At 40.0% G+C, this 19,751-nt stretch overlaps 2 protein-coding genes across 5 annotated transcripts in view; one reads left to right on the plus strand and one right to left on the minus strand.

Annotated features, from left to right (window-relative positions):
* Nucleotides 1-19,751, plus strand: part of TMEM106B (transmembrane protein 106B) — a 1,075,577-nt gene that overhangs the window by 920,546 nt on the left and 135,280 nt on the right. The window lies entirely within an intron of this gene.
* The window catches only part of THSD7A (thrombospondin type 1 domain containing 7A), a 281,954-nt gene that overhangs the window by 191,449 nt on the left and 70,754 nt on the right, over nt 1-19,751 (minus strand). For 2 of the 3 annotated variants that reach the window (XM_035545385.2, XM_050709225.1), the window contains one exon: nt 14,597-15,114. In XM_035545385.2, the coding sequence (XP_035401278.1) occupies nt 14,597-14,783 (187 nt within the window). In that variant the 5' untranslated portion in view covers nt 14,784-15,114. Of the gene's footprint in view, nt 1-14,596; nt 15,348-19,751 lie in introns of those variants that run through there. The other variant, XM_050709226.1, reaches the window with a different exon arrangement.

Below are 19,751 nucleotides of genomic sequence, written 5' to 3' on the forward strand. Positions count from 1 at the left end.
CACGACATCAAACATGTCTCACAGGAACAAGTTGGTCTTTCCAATACTGCTGTCTGAAAAGCAATGCTTTGACTTTCATTTAGGGTTACAAGAGAAAAAAAAGTGGTTTCAATGACAGCCTTCAAAGTATTCCTGTTAATAATAGCAAGCAACAGCAAAGCTAAAATTTCTTAAAATAAGTTAGTGGTATATGAAAAACATGCTTCTGTTATTAGATGAGACCACAAATTCATGATGTGCTACATTTTCAGTCAGACATTGAAGACTTAGGTCTGAAGACTCATATTTTAAGGCAGTGCCATTGGATCCATACAGCAATGTATGGATATAGTATCTATACATGGAAGAACGAACACACACATATATTGTTGGAAATGTCCTAAGAAAATAGATTAAAGACAGATTCATTAGAAAACCTGTGTTAGTTAAAAAATATTTGTATTAGTTTATGTAGTAATTGCCTTAATTCTCTCAGTCCCTTGAGATTTTAATCTCACATTCTATTTTAAATATTTGTATTTGACAGAAAGTAGCTGCTGATTGCTTGCCCTTGCTTTTCATGATTTTGATCTTCACTCCAGTAACTTGTTTCTTCCTCTTTCCTAAATATCCCAATCTCTTTCATTTCATCCTTTTTTCCCTGCTTATGGCAAGTACTACACATGTGCTGAAGTAATGGTGTCTTGGAAGCAGTAAAACTGAACCAAAACACACAGCAATCAGTGTTTCTTCGACTTTTTTTTGCAGACACCTACAGAATACAATACTTGCATTATAATATAAAGCTGCATTATTTTGAGCAAAAGTCACAAGTAAATCTATAAAAACAGAATAAAACAAGGCAAAATACATTGCAATAAACAGTTGATCCAGTGACTCAGGAGAAAATTGCAAAACAAGCAAAACCTGTTTACATAATCCAAGTGATCTTTTAGGATAATCAAGCACATTGTTATTAAATTGAAACAAGAATTTTGTTACATGCAAATAGAAGAAGGGATGACTGCCAAATCTGCCAATGTGGAAATCACAGAATCGTCTAGGTTGGAAGAGACCTCCAAGATCATCTAGTCCAACCTCTGACCTAACACTAACAAGTCCTCCACTAGACCATATCACTAAGCTCAACATCTAAATGTCTCCTAAAGACCTCCAGTGACTCAACCACTTCCCTGGGCAGCCCATTCCAATGCCTAACAACCCTTTCAGTAAAGAAGTTCTTCCTTACGTCCAACCTAAACCTCCCCTGGCGCAACTTTAGCCCATTCCCCCTCGTCCTGTCACCAGGCACATAGGAGAATAGACCAACCCCTACGTCGCTACAGCCTCCTTTAAGGTACCTATAGAGAGCAATAAGGTCGCCCCTGAGCCTCCTCTTCTCCAGGCTGAACAAGCCCAGCTCCCTCAGCCGCTCCTCGTAAGACTTGTTCTCCAGACCCCTCACCAGCTTCGTCACCCTTCTCTGGACTCGCTGGAGCCCCTCAATACCCTTCTTGTAGTGAGGAGCCCAAAACTGAACACAGTATTCGAGGTGCGGCCTCACCAGAGCCGAGTACAGGGGGACAATCACTTCCCTAGACCTGCTGGCCACACTGCTTCTTATACAAGCCAGGATGCTGCTGGCCTTCTTGGCCACCTGAGCGCACTGCTGGCTCATGTTCAGCCAACTATCAACCAGTACTCCCAGGTCCTTCTCAGCCAGGCAGCTTTCCAACCACTCATCTCCCAGCCTGTAGCGCTGCTTGGGGTTGTTGCGCCCCAGGTGCAGGACCCGGCACTTGGCCTTGTTGAACTTCATACAGTTGGCCTCAGCCCATCGGTCCAGCCTATCCAGATCCTCCTGCAGAGCCTTCCTTTCCTCGAGCAGATCGACACACGCACCTAACTTGGTGTCATCTGCAAACTTACTGAGGGTGCACTCGATCCCCTCATCCAGATCATCGATAAAGATATTAAAGAGGACTGGCCCTAGTACTGAGCCCTCGGGGACTCCACTAGTGACCGGCCTCCAACTGGATTTGACTCCATTCACCACAACTCTTTGGGACCGGCCATCCAGCCAGTTTTTAACCCAACGAAGCGTACGCCAGTCCAAGCCACGAGCAGCCAGTTTCTTGAGGAGAATGCTGTGGGAAACGGTGTCAAAAGCCTTACTGAAATCAAGGTAGACCACATCCACAGCCTTCCCCTCATCCACCAGGCGCATCACTTGGTCATAGAAGGAGATCAGGTTCGTCAAGCAGGACCTGCCTTTCATAAACCCATGCTGACTGGGCCTGATCACCTGGTTGCCCTCTAAGTGCTGCATGATGACACTCAAGATAATCTGCTCCATGAGCTTCCCTGGCACTGAGGTCAAACTAACAGGCCTATAGTTCCCCGGGTCTACCCTCCGACCCTTCTTGTAGATGGGCGTCACATTTGCTAGCCGCCAGTCGACTGGGACCTCCCCTGATAGCCAGGACTGCCGATAAATGATGGAAAGTGGCTTGGCCAGCTCCTCCACCAGTTCTCAGTACCCTTGGGTGGATCCCATCCAGCCCCATCGACTTGCATATATCCAAGTGCTGTAGCAGGTCGTCAACCATTTCCTCGTGGATAGTGAGGGCCACATCCTGCTCCCCATCCCCTTCCACCAGCTCAGGGTACCGGGTATCCAGAGAACAACTGGTCTTGCCACTAAAGACTGAGGCAAAGAAGGCATTAAGCACCTCAGCCTTTTCCTCATCTCTTGTAACTAAGTTTCCCCCTGCATCCAGTAAAGGATGGAGATTCTCCTTAGTCCTCCTTTTGGTGTTGATGTATTTGTAAAAACATTTTTTGTTATCTTTAACGGCAGTAGCCAGACTGAGCTCCAGATGAGCTTTGACCTTTCTAATTTTGTCCCTGCACAGCCTCGCAACATCCTTATAGTCCTCCTGAGTGGCCCGCCCTCTTCTCCAAAGATTATAAACCCTCTTTTTTCTCCTAAGCTCGAGCCACAACTCTCTGTTCAGCCAGGCCGGTCTTCTTCCGCGCCGGCTTGTCTTTGGGCACGTGGGGACAGACCGCTCCTGAGCCATTAAGATTTCCTTCTTGAAGAGTGCCCAGTCTTCCTGGACTCCTCTGCCCTTCAGAACCACCTCCCAAGGGACTCTGCCAACCAGTGTCCTGAACAGCTCAAAGTCAGCCCTCTGGAAGTCCAAGACAGCGGTTTTACTGGTCCCCTTCCTGACTTTGCCGAGAATAGAGAACTCTACCATTTTGTGGTCACTCTGCCTAAGACAGCTCCCGACCACACCTCCCACCAGTCCGTCACTGTTTGTGAACAGAAGGTCTAGCAGGGCACCTCCCCTGGTAGGCTCTCTAACCAGCTGCGTCAGGAAGCTATCTTCCACGCTCTCCAGAAACCTCCTAGACTGCTTTCTCTGGGCTGTGTTGTGCTTCCAGGATATGTCTGGGAAGTTGAAGTCCCCCACGAGAACAAGCGCTGACAATTTTGCAACTTCTGCCAGCTGCCTGTAGAACTCCTCATCTATCTCCTCATCCTGGTTCGGCGGTCTATAACAGACCCCCACCACCAGGATGCTTGCCTTGTTGGCCTTCCCACTGATCTTAACCCACAGAAACTCAACCTTATCAGTCCCAGCCTCAAGTTCCACAACATCAAAATACTCTCTAATATAGAGAGCCACACCACCACCCCTTCTATGCTGCCTGTCCCTTCTGAAGAGCCTATAGCCAGACATTGCAGCACTCCAGTCATGAGAGTGGTCCCACCACGTTTCCGTGATGGCAACCAAGTCATAGCCTGCCTGCTGCATGATGGCTTCCAGTTCCTCTTGTTTGTTACCCATGCTGCGTGCATTAGTGTAGATGCACTTCAGTTGGGCCATTGCCTTCTCCCCCGGCCTTGACATTGGTCCCCCTGGCACACCTCTAACAAGCCTTATTTCAGCCCCATCCCCCTTCTTACCTAGTTTAAAGCCCTCTCAATGAGCCCTGCCGGCTCCTGGGCTAGGATCCGTTTTCCCCTTAGAGTTAGGGACCCGTCTGCAGCCATCAGGCCAGGTGCCGAGTAAAGTGCCCCATGGTCAAAAAAAACAAAATTTCTGTGTTGGCACCAGCCTCTGAGCCACGTGTTAATCAGGTGGGCTTTCCGTGTCCTCTCTGTACCCCTCCCTGCCAATGTAGGGATAGACGAAAACACCACCTGGATGCTAAGTAACATGTAAAAACGTCTCTTTCTAGGAATGTTTTCTGCTGAAAACATTTTTCTCCCAACAATGCATTTTGGAACTACTGCATAGACAAAACTGCTTCAAAGGTTTTTCCTAGCATTGTTTTCCTCTGAAAACAGTTTTCTCCTGTTCTATCTTCCAGTACGGTATCTTGAGTATCGTACTATTCAGACTATTTGTGGCACTTGAAATTATTTGAATGTTCTTTTGAATTATTAATAAAGTTATCTTCGTATCTTTGTAAACAGCCTCTTTAACAAGTCTTAATTATATCATTTTGTATAAAGCTGTGGTACACAGGAGCACCAGCAATTGAGGAGAATTCAATTGTGCTAGGCACTGTACAAACACAAGTCATTATAAAACAATCTCTCTCTGTTCTATTCTTTATTTCTCTAATGGCGTTCGGGTAAAATAGCTATTCCCCAACACACATAGGGAGAGTTACATTATTGCTCAGTAATATAAACATTTCATTTTGCATAATACAGGATGTAGAAGCTAATAACATCTCATTAAGAAATTTCTCATTGGCTTAGGAGATGTCATTAATTTTTTAAGTACATCTCATCACATTAGAAACCCTTTCCAATTAATATCCTCAAAAAAACGGTGCAATATAAACAGTCTACACAGAACAGTTATTTATTCATTCTCTCTTTCAAAATACCTATGGAAAACTCTTACCAGGATTTGGATGTTTGAAAGCTAGCTCTGTTTCCAGCAACACCATTCTCTACTTGGGCCAGTAAGGACTATGTCTAAAGACACTAAGCTCACACAAGCACACCATTTTTTTCTGCTCTATTCCACTGACATAAAAATACCAAAACAATCTTGGAACACCCACAAAATGGAAAAAACAAGAAAGAAGATACTGTGGTCTACTGACAACCTGAAATGTCAGCCATGCCAAAAGGCACGGTGCTATTTGATGCTGAGAGCGCACTGATTGACACAGTATATGCCTTTTGGATTTTGTTTGAAATGCCAGGCACCGGTATGTTTAACGTTGTATAGCATTCTTATGAAAGTGGTAAATAATGGAAATGCTAGGGGAGTTTAATTTCTGATCGTTGTAACAAAACTGCTTACGTTAGCTTTTGTTTGACTTGTATTTAATAACCAGAACAATATGGCTATGCTAATTGTGATCATTTAAAATCCTACTTCCTAGTATGACCTTGTCTTTTCTCACAGGGAAATTCACAGCTCAGAACAAGGATAACTTTTACCCATTAGTGTGATTTTTGAAGGTTTCTGGATATGTTTCATCTAATTCTTCCATTATTTTAGTAACTATTATTTCAGTACATTATTACTGCCTCACTAGACAGAAATAGATTGAAAAAATAAATAAAATCCCAAGTCAATAATACTACTGTTGTCTCAACTTTAGGCTATGCCATTCCAGTACCTCCTCTGAGGCTCCATGCAACACAACTGAGTATTTCAGTTCCGTAAGTCTGAATTCAAACAGATCTTTAAGCAACCTAAACCACCTAGGCAACCCACAATGTTTTTTTTCAGCTTCATTAGTCTAAGGTAAAGAAACACAATAGAAAGAGAGATTTCGACTAATCAAGTAATCAGGAAAAGAATTTCCCCATGGCCTAGGAGAGGGAGGCTTCTGCCTCCCTAGGCCTGGAGACGCCTTGTTTGTGGACCAACAGAGGAATGTAGGAAAAGAAAAAAAGACGTTTATAATGAAGAAACTTGTGAATGCAGTAAAGGACCTTCAATAAACAAAATAAATACATGTATTGTCCATAAACTAGAAATAATTCTCAGCTACAGTACTTAATTGAATACACAATTTAGTTTACACCACGACAAATGTCAAAATATAAATTACTACTTGTCTTTCAGAATACTAACCTTTATACTATGGGAATTGGGCTTTCTATTAAATCTGGAGTTATGTTGTTAAAAGATAAATGCTTCTGATATGAACAAGTGAGTGGATGAACACTATAAAAAGAAGACATCAACATCAAGTGGAGTTGGGAACTAAAAGAGCTAGATCTTGTAAAGCTAAATCCTTTACTATAAGATACTAATAAACAGATTTAACCCAACACTAGAGCAGCCAGCCTTAGAATGAAACAACCTACAGCTTGTGGGGGCTTCTCTTATTCCAGTATCCCCATAAACTGAGGGATTCAGCTTATCCAGTTAGCATAAGCACTCCGGGGCACCTGCTAAAAACAATCCAGACATTCTCAGCTGCCGGTACAACATGACCCACTGCCATTTCATGCTTTTCTGACAACTTGAAAATGCTATCCTGCAATTGAAGTCAACCATTAGCCCAGAGCATACGAGTTCTTCATGTTAAGAAGAGGCTTACAATATCAGCCACACTTCCATCTATTTCCGTATTTCAGATATGGTAAAGTAACTGGAAAAAAACCATTTTTTTTTTCCTCCAATCACTACTTAAATATTTAATTTGGTTTTGTTAAATAAAGATACATTACTAAAAAGCACTTAAATAATTTTCTTGAAGTATGTATTTTCTGCATCTCTGCCAAATGTTTCATTGCTAGGCTGCACTAAAAACCTTTCACATTGATCAAAGACTTAATACTTGCCTTGTCCAATTTCCATTGTATAAAAAATCTGAAGGGTTAATTTATAAATGAGTCCAAAGAACAAGAATGATGAACATGTCTAAAGAGAATGAGTATTTCCTTATTCAAGTCATAGACAACCCCTCACCCCTTGACTAAATAAAAGTCAGATTTAATTGGGAGACAGACAGTAAACAGTGAGGTTGCTTAGGTACACATTACAGAATGCAATAAAAGCAATAAATTTTAATCCTAATTAATATGAATTTATACAGGGCATATGTAACCAACACTTAACCACATTCAGTCTTAGAGGATCATTTATATTTAAGTCAATGATGCATCTTTAACACATTGTGTTTGAACAATTTTTATGCTTTGAAAAGCAGATGAAATGCGGCTTTTACTAAGACTCCATTTAACTTACTCTGTAACTGAAGGCCTGAGAATAAACAAGATGAAGCCCAAAAACCACCTTTTATGTTAATAATTTAAAAATTTTGACCTCTTTCCATCCTCACAGATGTGTAGGCAGGAACTCTAATTCACTGTATCATAACTAGAGATCTATTTTCCACTGAAGAGATATCCTCATTGCTCTCTTTCATCATCACTAGGGACACCACGTGAATTCCCTTCCTGTCAGTCAGGCCTCAAGTTAAAGTATCTTTTCTCATTCACCATTTCCCTACGTCTTCACATCTAATCCGCTTCTTCAGATCATTTCTTTGTAATCTCTTTAAAATCAGGACTTTTCTATTTACTGACATAGGCTTATCTGTCTCTCGTCTCTAGTTGCGATTGCTGCAGAATTCTTCAGTCTACTTTTGAAAAGAAAAAAAAGCCACAATGCTGAAACATGGGGATATTTTCTGCTACATGATGGAACACCCTCAACAAACAAGTTGATGATACAGCCTTTGAAAGGTAAATGCTTTAGTCAGAGAGCTGTTAGTTAATACTTTCTCTCCCTCTTCCCTTGTGATCATCCCTGTCTGCACATTTAAGTTCATTTTGAAATGCCTGCTGGACTGAACTTCTAGAAGGGACTTCTGCTTTCCCTGACCTGTCATTCCCCCCCCCCCCATCATATGAGTACATGCTAGGAACACTCAGTCCTGCAGCAATAAATACAGTCCTAGGGACATATGGAAAAATGAAATGAACATTTTATTCAGTGAAGTTTAGGTATGTTACCCACCAAAGGTGCTGGATGAGTAATTTCAATTTTGAGCCCCCTTCTCTCCAACTCCACTTCTGGCACCAAACTCTTTCAAAAAGAGCTGGGCCATGGAATGCGTAACATCATAAAACCTGGTAAGTATACAACAGTATAGAGGGTTGTGTTCTCTCTGTGGCTAAGTGTGAAGCCAATGTTAACGCAGGTTAAAAATCAGAGGGGTTTTATGATCTGAGTTCTTATCAAGTAGTGAAGAAGGATTATGTGGTTATAAGATCAGTAACATCCCGAAATGACAAGAAAAAACTGTTCATAGGCTCTTCAAGTGAATAAAGATGTCCTTGCACAGTCCTCCTCCCAAGAAGCACAGAAGAGTCAAATAAAGATGTTGGTGCCTGAAAAAGCTCAGAAACAGCTTAAGGAGAGCCCTTAGCTAGCAGAGTTTGTAACAACCTTCTAGTCCCACTAGAAACCACTTGGCACACTGGTTTGACACTGGGCTTCCACTCCCCCAGTAGAACCCTTAATCTTCTGTACATTTTCTATACCTGTAATTTTAAAAAGGCACTGTTACTTACAGAAAGTGTATTTAAATTTCTACTATGGTTTGTTGGCAAGAATGGGAAAACAGCCATCAGCAATTGTTACAGAGAAGACCAAGTCGTCATAATCATACAACAGTAGGTAGCTCAAATAATTCAGCAGACCTATACTGATTTATACTATCTGAGATTTGATCAATAGTCTTTAAAACAGACAGCGATTGTAAAGGCACTACCTCCTGGACTTTTTCTGATGATTTATCTTATTCCAGAGATATCAACTCAATGATATCTTCCACTTCAAGAGTGTAATGTGCATTACTTCAAACTGTTGGAAGAAGCAATTTTACAATGTGATCGAACCTTGCCGATCTTGTGCACTCTTCAGTAATTACGTTAGTACCTGTAGGCAGGCAATACACCCAACACTGACAGCACATCACAGATCACAGTATCAGTTGATTTAAAAAATAAATAAATGAAGTACAGGGTAGAAGTAAAAGAGAATTTTGATGTGACAAGAAATACCTGTGCTTAGTCAGTTGTGTATAAAAAATAGCATATATATCATCTGCATCATGAAACTACAAACCAAGAAGAAACATGCATCTTCTTGTTTTGAAAGAGTGGTAACTATGGAAATATTTATTTAGGAACTAACACTCCTCACTTTGTTCACTGCAAAATATACAGTGAGATCAAAATCTTAGCCTATGGGGATGGTATAAGCAAGAACATAATCTGTTCTTGAATATGAAAAAAAATCACTTTAAAAAAGAAAAACAATAACATTTAATAGAAGTTAACAGCAGCAGCTTATACTGAATTATGGCACAGAATTTTTTCTCTCTTTTTTGGCTGCATACAAAGAAACAATTCAATAGATCTTTGTGATAGTTAGGGTACAATAATAATGAAATTCAAAAAAATTCAAGAACGCCTTCAAGTTCAACGTAGCAGTGCACTACCTGAACTGACAAACCATTCATTACAACTCAAGTCAGCTCTGAGAAGGGCATCCACTGATGAAGAGAACAGGTTGTTCAGTGGAAGCAAGGATTCCAAATGATCTAGAGAAATTTACATTTTGAAATAGATCATTTGATTATCATTATCACTAGTGATTTATGTGTTAAAGTGTTCTTGGCCCACAACAAGTATTCAAAATGAAAGTGTGACTTCATCCCATTTTTACTATAACTTTCTTAATCTTTCATGCTTCATGGAAGTTTTCATCAAGCTTTCAGCAGTTACCAGTTTTGTATTATCCACGAACATTTGTGTTGTCCATACCATCTTATAACAGTTTTCTACATTTTTTTTAAAACACTGTAAGCCATCATTGTTACATTGAACATCTAGCCACGAGTCATTCACAACACAATTCACAGAAATGTGCTTACTCTCCCCCACAATGTAGTTTCTCCTATACAGATCCCCCCCAGTTTGTACACCAAGCATGTTTTTCAGGAAACAGAGATAACCTCCATTTCACATAACTATTAATAAACAGTAGAGCTCAATGCCCTAGTTGCTAAAAATAATTTCAACTTCAAAACTCCAATGCTCCACCTCACATCAGAGGAATCACTGCCTCTCAATACAAGAAGTTCTGTTTGATGAGTAGTTAAAGACCGCAATTCTCCACCTCAAGTCATAAAGCAGACCGACGTAACAACCCAACTCTGGTAATTTAGCTGTTTCTTCATTCTGCCATACAGAGCCAGGTATTCTGCACAGATGGATACTTTGCCTTAGTTTATGTTAAAAAACTAGATGGCTTTGCCCAGGGACCAGGAAAATGAAGCCAGCTGTCTATTTGTATCCGAAGAAAATGCACATACAGGGTCTGCATAGTATGGAATGTGAATGTTTGGCAAGAAATCTAAAGTTTAAAGACTAGTAACTGTTATCAACTATATCCATCTCAATGTCATACAATACACTGGAGATCCATTCATACACCATAATTCCAGCATAAACGTGCAAAAGCAAATACCCATTCTCATAGGAGATGAAAACTTCAAAAATTTATGACAGTCAAAACTTCAAGACACTTTCAGCTGGAGAAGTAGAAATGACTTTGTGATGGCATCCATACTGCGGAATGGTGGAGGTTAGAAGGGACCTCTGGAAATCATTTAGTCCAACCTCCCTTCCCAAAGCAGGTTGTTCACAACAGTGTCCATGCTGAATTGAAAGTAATTAAACCCCAAGAGGGTTAAACAGTATACTCTCCTCAGGTTTTTACAGAATAGTAATAGGTAGGAAGAGTCATTACCCCTGAGAGGTTTTCAAAGGTTCAAAACAAATGTGAAATTTGAATTAGAAGAAGAGCCCCTGACCTCATCCCATCCCCATTCCAAAAATCAAGTATCAAGACCCTGTACCAGGTATCACAGTTGCTATTTTATAAGAGAAAATGTCATAACTCAAATTCCATAACCCCTGTAGATTATTTTCCAGGCCATTCTTAAAATAACACACTGCAGTAAACCTGCTTAGAAGTCATGGAGCAGCATACGCTAAGACATTATTTCAAAAAATCTTTAGAAATAAAAATCAGGCACACTCAAGTCACTTACAATAGCTAATGCCAAACTAAATTTAATAACAAAAGTAGCATGTTTCTCAAGAAAATGGACATACTTCACTAATAACAGGTGCCAAAGGGCATACACACACACAATCATGCTGATTTCCTAGACACAATTTTAGCCTTGACTTATGTTTCTTTCACAGAAAGAAAAGATAAAATATTGTCTCAGTTGGATGAGCTCACTACTGTCCAGTTCAGTTTTATTATCCCCTCTAATACTTTAGATTCATGCTGGATATACATTCAGATCACTGATGAGCACTTCTTCTAGTTCACTTTCTAGAACTTCCCACAAATGAGGGAAAAAAAAAAATAATCACAGAATGGTTAAGGATGCAAGGGACCTCTACCTCTGGAGGTTGGCTGTTCCATCCCTACCTCCTGCTCAAGAAGGGACACTTAGAGCAGGGTGCCCAGGACTATGTCCAGACCACTTCTGAAGGTCTCCAGGGAGGGAGACTCCACAACCTTTTTGTGCCAGTGCTTAGTTACCTGCACAGTAAACAAGTGCTTCTTGATGTTTAGACAGAACCTCCTGTGTTCCAGTTTGCCTCTTCCTCTCACTGGGCACCACTGAACAGAGCCTGGCTCTGTCCTTTTTGCACCTGCCCTTCAGGTATTTATAGACATTGATAAGATTCCCCCCCAAGCCTTGCCTCCTCCAGGCTGAACAGTCCCAGCTCTCTCAGCCTCTCCTCATAGCAGAGGTGCTTCAGTCCCTTGATCATCTTGGTGGTTCTCACTGTACTCTTTCCAGTATGCCCATGCCTTTCTTGTACTGGTATCAGCCATACCCAAATAAATACCCTTATTATGAAAATAAATCTGCTGCTATCAAAACAAAACACATTTCATTTACCACTTGAAGATAAACAGTAGGCTAGTGCAATACCTGTGATAACCTTAAAACAAAAATACTGAGACCTTTAGTATATGAGGACTCCAGATCACTGTCTAGGATCTGGGCATCACATAAATTTCCTCTTTTTCTTGCAAAAAGGAGAGGGGAATGGTAGAGAGAGCAGACTGAGACAGTAATGAACAACCTGACCAGGCTGAAAAGATACCTTAGCAGGCATTCTAGATGCATGGCAGTCCCAGTTCTCTCCTACAGAAACACAGTCCCCAAAGCAACAAGGTTATAACCAAATGAAGCAGTATATTGCTGCCTTACAGCCAAAAGCCTGTCATGTGACTGAAGAAAGTTCAAATCCTTCCTACAGGCTACTCTGTTTCCTCTCTCACCAGACAGAACCTAAGCCTAGTTTTATAAAACACAAGGAACTGAAAGGCAATACATTTTGTTAAACCTAGACCATTTCTGCACAAAGATAACTTAGATTCATCAGGCTAAGCTACCTGTAAAGGCTCCCTCAGTGTAAGAGTAAATGAAAAGTACACTGCAAAATTCAGAAAGTCTTTTTTTTTTTCCTAACACAAAGGAACAGCTAAGAAAAGGACTGCAAAGATTTAATTAGAAGCCAAATATAGTCTTCTGAAGCACTCCCTTATTCATTCTACCTTGCCATTCGTTGTTTGAAAAGCGCCACTCTGACTTGGTTTTCATCATGTTATTGTCAAATCACTGATGCTGTGATATTAAAAATTGTGCAGAGAACATGCTTATCCTATTCCTTATTGTGGGTGAAACAGAGGAGAAAGGTCAGAGAAAGAAAAGCTTAAAGGAAAAACTAGCTCTTCATTACAAAACATAATTATATCTGTTCTAAACAAAAGTTCTTTAAGGAAGGGAGAAAAGGCAGAGGAAACAAAAGCCAACCCAGTTTCCTCCTTGCTAGTTTAACTGACTTGACTTCAGAACACATGTGCTATGTTCAAGGTAAACCAAGTTACTCCATAGCAAATTGGCAGTTCATTTTCATAAGTATTAGTTAACTACAGTTGTTATTATTCTCAACCAAGTTACTATTAACCTTTTAAAATTCAATCTATTAAATGGAGACATAATAACACGCTGGAGAGTTTAATCTACTGCTGCCTAGCAACGTAGTTTAAATGCAAAACGCTTTACGAAAATGCTATTATTATCACTGTATTTTCCTACAAACCTACGTACGTATTTGATCTCTTTTTAAGCGTGTAGCAAACATTTACAAAACTCTAATAGAATTGAAAACTATGTTTCGTATTTGTCAGTCGTTCAAAAGAAGAAGAAAAGAAAAGGGTCATCAGTGTCATTGGTCTACCCATCTTTCAGCAGAAAGTTGTGAAGGATTTTCCCTTCTTCAGATCTCTCTTTCTAGCGTTATTGGAAAGCTTGTCTTCTTGTTTAGATGAATTTCCTTTTAATCTCCTTCTTGAGCTGCTGAATAGATGGAGCCTCTTAAAAAATTCAGGATATCACTGTAATTGTGAATTGATCTGTTTTTGTTTCAGAAGGCTGGGGCCCTCCATCCAGGAAACATACTGTCTTCTCAAAGTTGCTTTTCATACAAATAATGAATTTGCACACTCTTTTTCTATTATATTACCCCTTAATGGAAAAGCATGTCTTAAACAAAACTCTACTTTTTGTATTGGTTTGTTCCTGGCAACATGCCAAAAAAAAAAAAACCTGCCAAAGTCAGTGTGAAGTATTTACTGTCTTTAAATTTTTTAATTTCCTAGAGGAGTTTTGGAAGCTTATGTAGGAAGTGATACTATGTTAGAGAACTAAAACATATGTAGTCCTCATTATCAAAATTTTGAATTAACGTCATATATTGACAGACGCAGGAAAACTCCCCATTGGTTTTTAATGCAAAGTTAAGATTGGAACGGTGTTATGACTACGCAATCTTTAAAACAGACACGTAACTCATTAGTACCAAAGTAGAGGAAATTATCTATCTAGTGTGGTGCTGAATCCACATAGCCTATTTGCCTTTGGCTCTTTGGTTATGAAATCTGGCATCAGTTGGATTATTTCACCTAATCCATCATTAGCTTTCATGTGTCCTATATACTGTGCAACAAACCTAAATTTAAGAAACCCAACTCCCCATCAATTACCACACTGAATATATTACATGTCAGCACAGAGCATAAAGATTAGACATGCTGCATTACATCTTTCTTTGTGAAGTGTCAATATTTTTAGAGCACTGTTAACATTGCTAACTCCAACTGCAACAAATGTTCCTTTCCATTGTGAGCAAGCACTAAAGTCCTGACCTTTGCTATTCACATACAACACAGAGCTACTAAATAAAATGAAAAACATCAAAAGACTCAAAAATACATGAGATCCCAATAACAGCATGACAGAGTCACTTTTTTTTTTTTTTAATTGCCTTACTTGCTTGGCTGGTGAAATACTGGAAGGTGACCTAATTTGTTTTCCTAGAATCCTGCAAGTAAACATTACTAATGTAGATTTAACTTTCTCTCTATGCATACACAAAGCACACAGAAAGGTTACTGCTTACTTACAACAAAAAATAATCATACTGCTGCTATGTTAGTGTAGCATCCTTACTTACCGGTCTTCCACAAATACACGGATGAAGTTTGAAATTCACTCTGTGCCCGAGCGTCCCAGGCTCCCACCAGCAGAACCACAAGAACTCCCACGCAGCGGGCTGGCACGGCACAAACCCTTGGACCACGGGGGAAAGCAGCGCTCCCCTCGCTCAACCCCATGCCTCCTCCAGCAGCCTGCTTCCACATCCAAAGCCTGAAGCACAACCGTGAAACCTTCTTCAAATAATATTCCCCTCTTCAGAATTTCTTCATGGGGAGATGCAGACTGGAAAACTCTCTCCTGCTATTGTGCATGCCAGTTGAAAAGGAAAAACTGTTTAACACTAGGGAACAATAGAGTCCTTGCTCGCTCTTGCCGCAGCGGCTGCTGCTAGTATGGTTGCTGCTCCACACTCTTCCATTCAGCGGTTAGTTGCAGTTTTCCATCAGCTAAAAGAGAGACAGCTGTCCGCAGGGGGCTCCAGCTGACTGAGCAGGTTATCTTGCACTGAGAGGCAGCAGCAGTCATTTACACCAGCTGGAGAGAGCGAGAGACAGAACAGGGATGAGGAGAAACGCAAATAACCCAGTGCTGTAATCTCAAGGCAGAGAGTGACTGTGAAAGCCTGGCTTCCCAGACATCTCTCCCTGGAATATCCCAGATGACACACATTAAGAAGAAAAGAAATCATCATCAGGATGTGCTTCAGAAACACAAGTTGTACAACCAGAACAGATATCACCAGAGCAATATATATTAATTAGGAAAGCATCAGACACTTGTCCTGATAACAATATATATGCTACATTAACCATTTTGTAAACAACAAACAATAAGTGATTACTCATGCATTAAATAGACTTTTAAGTCTTCACAAAGGGAAATGAAAGGAAAAAAAAAAAACCACAACTTTTCTTGTGTATTTGTCAAATCTGATTCAGGTAATAACACACAGTTGTCTGCTGTGTATGGAGGTGTAAGCACACTATCTCTGTGGTAAAGGAAGCCTGTACGTAATATATAATGCAAAATAACATCCTTTCCTACCCAGCAAGTATGTACACACATATATATGCATAAATGTCAACTGTGTAATTTAGAATAATTTGAAGATCAAGTTATCAATCACTTTTAAAGCTTATACTGAGTTTTACATATGAAAGTATTCAGGATACATTAGGCTGTCGTGATGATACAAAAACGTGGAGGGAGACAAAGCTTTTAAAATAGGCATCTTTATCTCTCCCACCCACTGCCCAGTGAACAGATGCAATAACAAGCTTAAAGATCAGGTTTCAAACATCTATAAACTGCAAAGCAAATGAGAAATTTTCAAGAAAACTGCTACAATATCCAAAATGATCCATTCAAAATGCAAGCAGCTACAAAAACACACTGTAGAAACACAGGATCCAGAGTTTTAAAAGGACAGAGCTATTGTTGTTTAAAGAAGAAACCTTCAGTGAACCTCTCTTGGGACGGCTGTCATTTTGCACAACCTTCCCAGACTCTGCCTTTTCACATGCATTAGATTAAAATCAGCCATGATCAAGTAATTCCCAAGTCCTTGCCTGTTTAAATATTCTGACATCAGAGCAAATTAGCAATGTTGAAGGTTGCAAATTTGTCTTTGTTTACTTTCCACTCTGTTACGCCTCTACGAGGGAATTAAAGGCTCAGGGAGCTCTAGCACTGTGAGGCTGTGATTAAGAGAGATAAGCAAGTGTGGATTACTGTTCTTCAGCTGCTGAAAAACAGGCAACAATCAGGAGATTATAGGTTGATAAGGGATACATAGAAAGCCATGATCTTAACAAATTTATAGCATCCTTATGCAGAACTTGCAACCTCAGCTAAAGCACTTCTGGAAATACATTTTATTTACTTCTGCTACATCATACTGCATTCACCTTAAGAAGCATGGAAACCCCTTCATCCTGTCCTTTGTTGACCTGGACTGCTAAAACAAAATGCTCTCTGAGTTTATAGAAGTACAACAATTCCACAGGAAAATTTTAGGTTAAGTTATTCACATGTGCATTGTTTTACATGCTACATTAAGAATATGAGAACACTTGAAATACTTAAAAATAATCCCATCTTCACAAGTTTATGAAAAAAACAAGATGAAAAATTATTTTCAGTTATTAAAAAAAAATCCACACTGAATTTAAGGGCTTAAAAAGTCTTAAGACCATCGGGAAATCTGTAGCAATAGCTTTATTGACTTGCATAGTTACAATAAGATGTATATAACATATACTCCTTGAAAAATTAAGAGTAAAAACCTTGGCTTTTTAACTGGAGTTACACACCAGGGGAAAAGTTACATTTATGGGTTGACTAGGGGAAAAGGGACCTTTTCAGAGTTATTGATTGCAATGCATTCTATCTAGAATTTTTATGAACGTCTAAAGAAAGCCTCTGAAAATATTTTGTACATGACTCAGATCATTCGGAAACATCATCAGGAAACAGATCATCCATGCAGTTGGCACAATGAATCAAAGTGGTTTTTGACAGCAGAACAAAGCAGTATCATGAGAGGGTGAATACACATACACAAATACTCAAATGGTTTATATTTATGCAATAAGAGGACCACATACGTTAAAAAATTCAGTGAAATATAGATGATTAAAACTCATATTTGCACACTACTTTTAATGGTTTTACTGTGCTGTTTTTTTTTTTCTGACAAAGACCAATAAACTATGGACAAGTAATTTCATTTTCATTCATTTTGGTGACAAGCTATGATGCATTTAAAACTGTTCAGAGAAACATCAAAGAGAAAGAACAGAGGCATAATTGGGAGAACTAGAGATTCCCGAAGAGCTGTCTTTTGGGGAGAACTAGAGATTCCTGAAGAGCTGTCTTTGGTAAACACTCATCTCTGACTACATCACTTCTGCAGCCCAAACAGTCTTCTTTCAATTGGAGCAGGAAAAGATCAGTGAAAACACAGGCCAAAAAAGGTGGATGCCTGGAGACACACTAACCTATCTGCAGGAGTTAGACTTCAGGCATAAGAGGCAACATATACAGATTGCAAGCTTCAACTTCTATTAACATGAATAATCCAGAGAGCTGCTGGTATCCTTTTCCACCCCAGTGTGCCCGACATGCTCTTACATACTTCCTATTTGCTACAGTAGATGAAGGGCCACCCTCCCAGTTAATAATGCAGCCACTATTTCCAGCCCACACTGACAACCCATATTCTAATACATACCTAGCGATCATAAATTATCAGTTGTTTGTGGTTTACACATTCCCAAAATAAACATTTAAGTACTTCTGAAAAGAAACCTCTAGACAAAGCATAAAAATAAACTGCAATCAACATTAGTCTCTGTATCAGTAGTAACATAATATTGTCAGTGCTGTACCTTGGAGCATCAACATATGGGTCTCAGTAGACCTGTATTCACATACATTGATTTATCCGAGGCACTGCAGCTATGTTGAGTCTGTAAACTGCTCTCACAAGTGATTGACACGTTAGCACTTTTTTGTTTTCTAGGGAAAAATGACTAATCCTGAATACTTTCAAGAAAGCAAGGTAGAGCTAGTCATAAAATATTGGAATTATTTTTTTTCATGTTTCCTAGCATTAAAAACTTAGAGGATGACAAAACAAACATATCGTATCTTTTATTTAGTGAAAAGAGAAATGAAAACAAGATACAAATTTCATAGCCGCTGGGTATGAAAAGCTGCCTGCTAAGCAGAATCATCCTCCTAGTAGTAGTGTATTCCCGCGCTAGTAGGCAGTCGCATTTCATAAACCTGTCTCTGTGAAATGCCATGAATAAGTGCTTCAGGATCATCTTACATTCTATTCTGAAGACACTGTGTTTCTACACATACTGGAAAAAGTCAAAGAGCATAGACAGAGCAAGGCATACATATAGCACATCGGCTTCTAGGCTCAACACTCAATAAGGGGTGTGTCCAGCATCACTTTTGTCCACCTTTAACTTGGTAGGCCCTGTGTAAGCCAGCAGTTCTTAGTAAAGCTCCAGTCTCCATTCTTCTAGATCTATAGATGTCTATAGATGGAAAATTCTACAATTTTCTCCCTCTAAATCTTCTGTGCTGTGTGAATAGTAGCATACCAGAAAAAATTCTAAAGAACAAAAAGTGTTTCATTTCTTACGCAGGAAATCCAAATTCCTCCTTAACTGAATTCATTGGAATTTGTATCCAAGAAGACTTTCTCCCTTCACTTAGGTATGAAAAGAACAAGTGTAGCCACAGATAACTAAGTTGACTATTTCCCTAGAAAGAGCTCTAGAGTTAGAATCATAGAATATTCCAAGTTGGAAGGGATCCACAAGGATCATCAAGTCCAACTCCTGGCTCCACACAGGACCACCCAAAAATCAGACCATGTGTCTGAGAGTGTTGTCCAAACACTTCTTGAACTCCAGCAGGCTCAGTGCTGTGACACTGCCCTGGGGAGTTTGTCCCAGTACCCGCCCACCCTCTGGGTGCAGAACCTTTCCCTAACACCCAGCCTGACCCTCCCCTGTCCCAGCTCCACGCCGTTCCCTCGGGTCCTGTCGCTGTCCCCAAAGAGCAGAGCTCCGCGCCTGTCCCTCCACTCCCCTCGTGAGGGAGCTGCAGGCCGCCATGAGGCCTCCCCTCAGCCTGCTCTGCTCTGGGATGAACAAACCAAGTGACTTCAGCCATAACTCATATATCTTACCCTCCCACACGGTGCACTGTATGGGTCTCATACCTGAATTTTAAAGAAAGTTTTAGAGGTGGCATATTCCCTTTCATGCTTATTTTGCAAGCTCCATCATCTAAACATTCCAAACAACAGCCCAAATGAACTTGTGTTATCTCTATTCCCCTGCATAAATTCCCTAGCCAAAATTTCTAATTCTGCATTTTATAGGAGCCTGACTTTCTTGCAGATATTTTACTACAGACAGAAGTGTATTTAAATGATTTTCTTGAGCTGGGACCTTCAAGAATTTTAAAAGATTTTCAGAACTCTGAGCCAGAATAAGATGTACAGGGTTCTTTTAGTGGAAGTGGAATTCTTCTTTAGTGGAATTCCTGTGGAATTTTGAGCATTAATCAACACACTCAGTAGTGGTCTATTATTTTTCTTCATATGAAATCAAGGGAGCATAGTCAGGGAAGCCACAAAAATATGC

Source organism: Cygnus atratus, chromosome 2 (assembly GCF_013377495.2).
Source record: "Cygnus atratus isolate AKBS03 ecotype Queensland, Australia chromosome 2, CAtr_DNAZoo_HiC_assembly, whole genome shotgun sequence".
Lineage (NCBI taxonomy): Eukaryota > Metazoa > Chordata > Aves > Anseriformes > Anatidae > Cygnus > Cygnus atratus.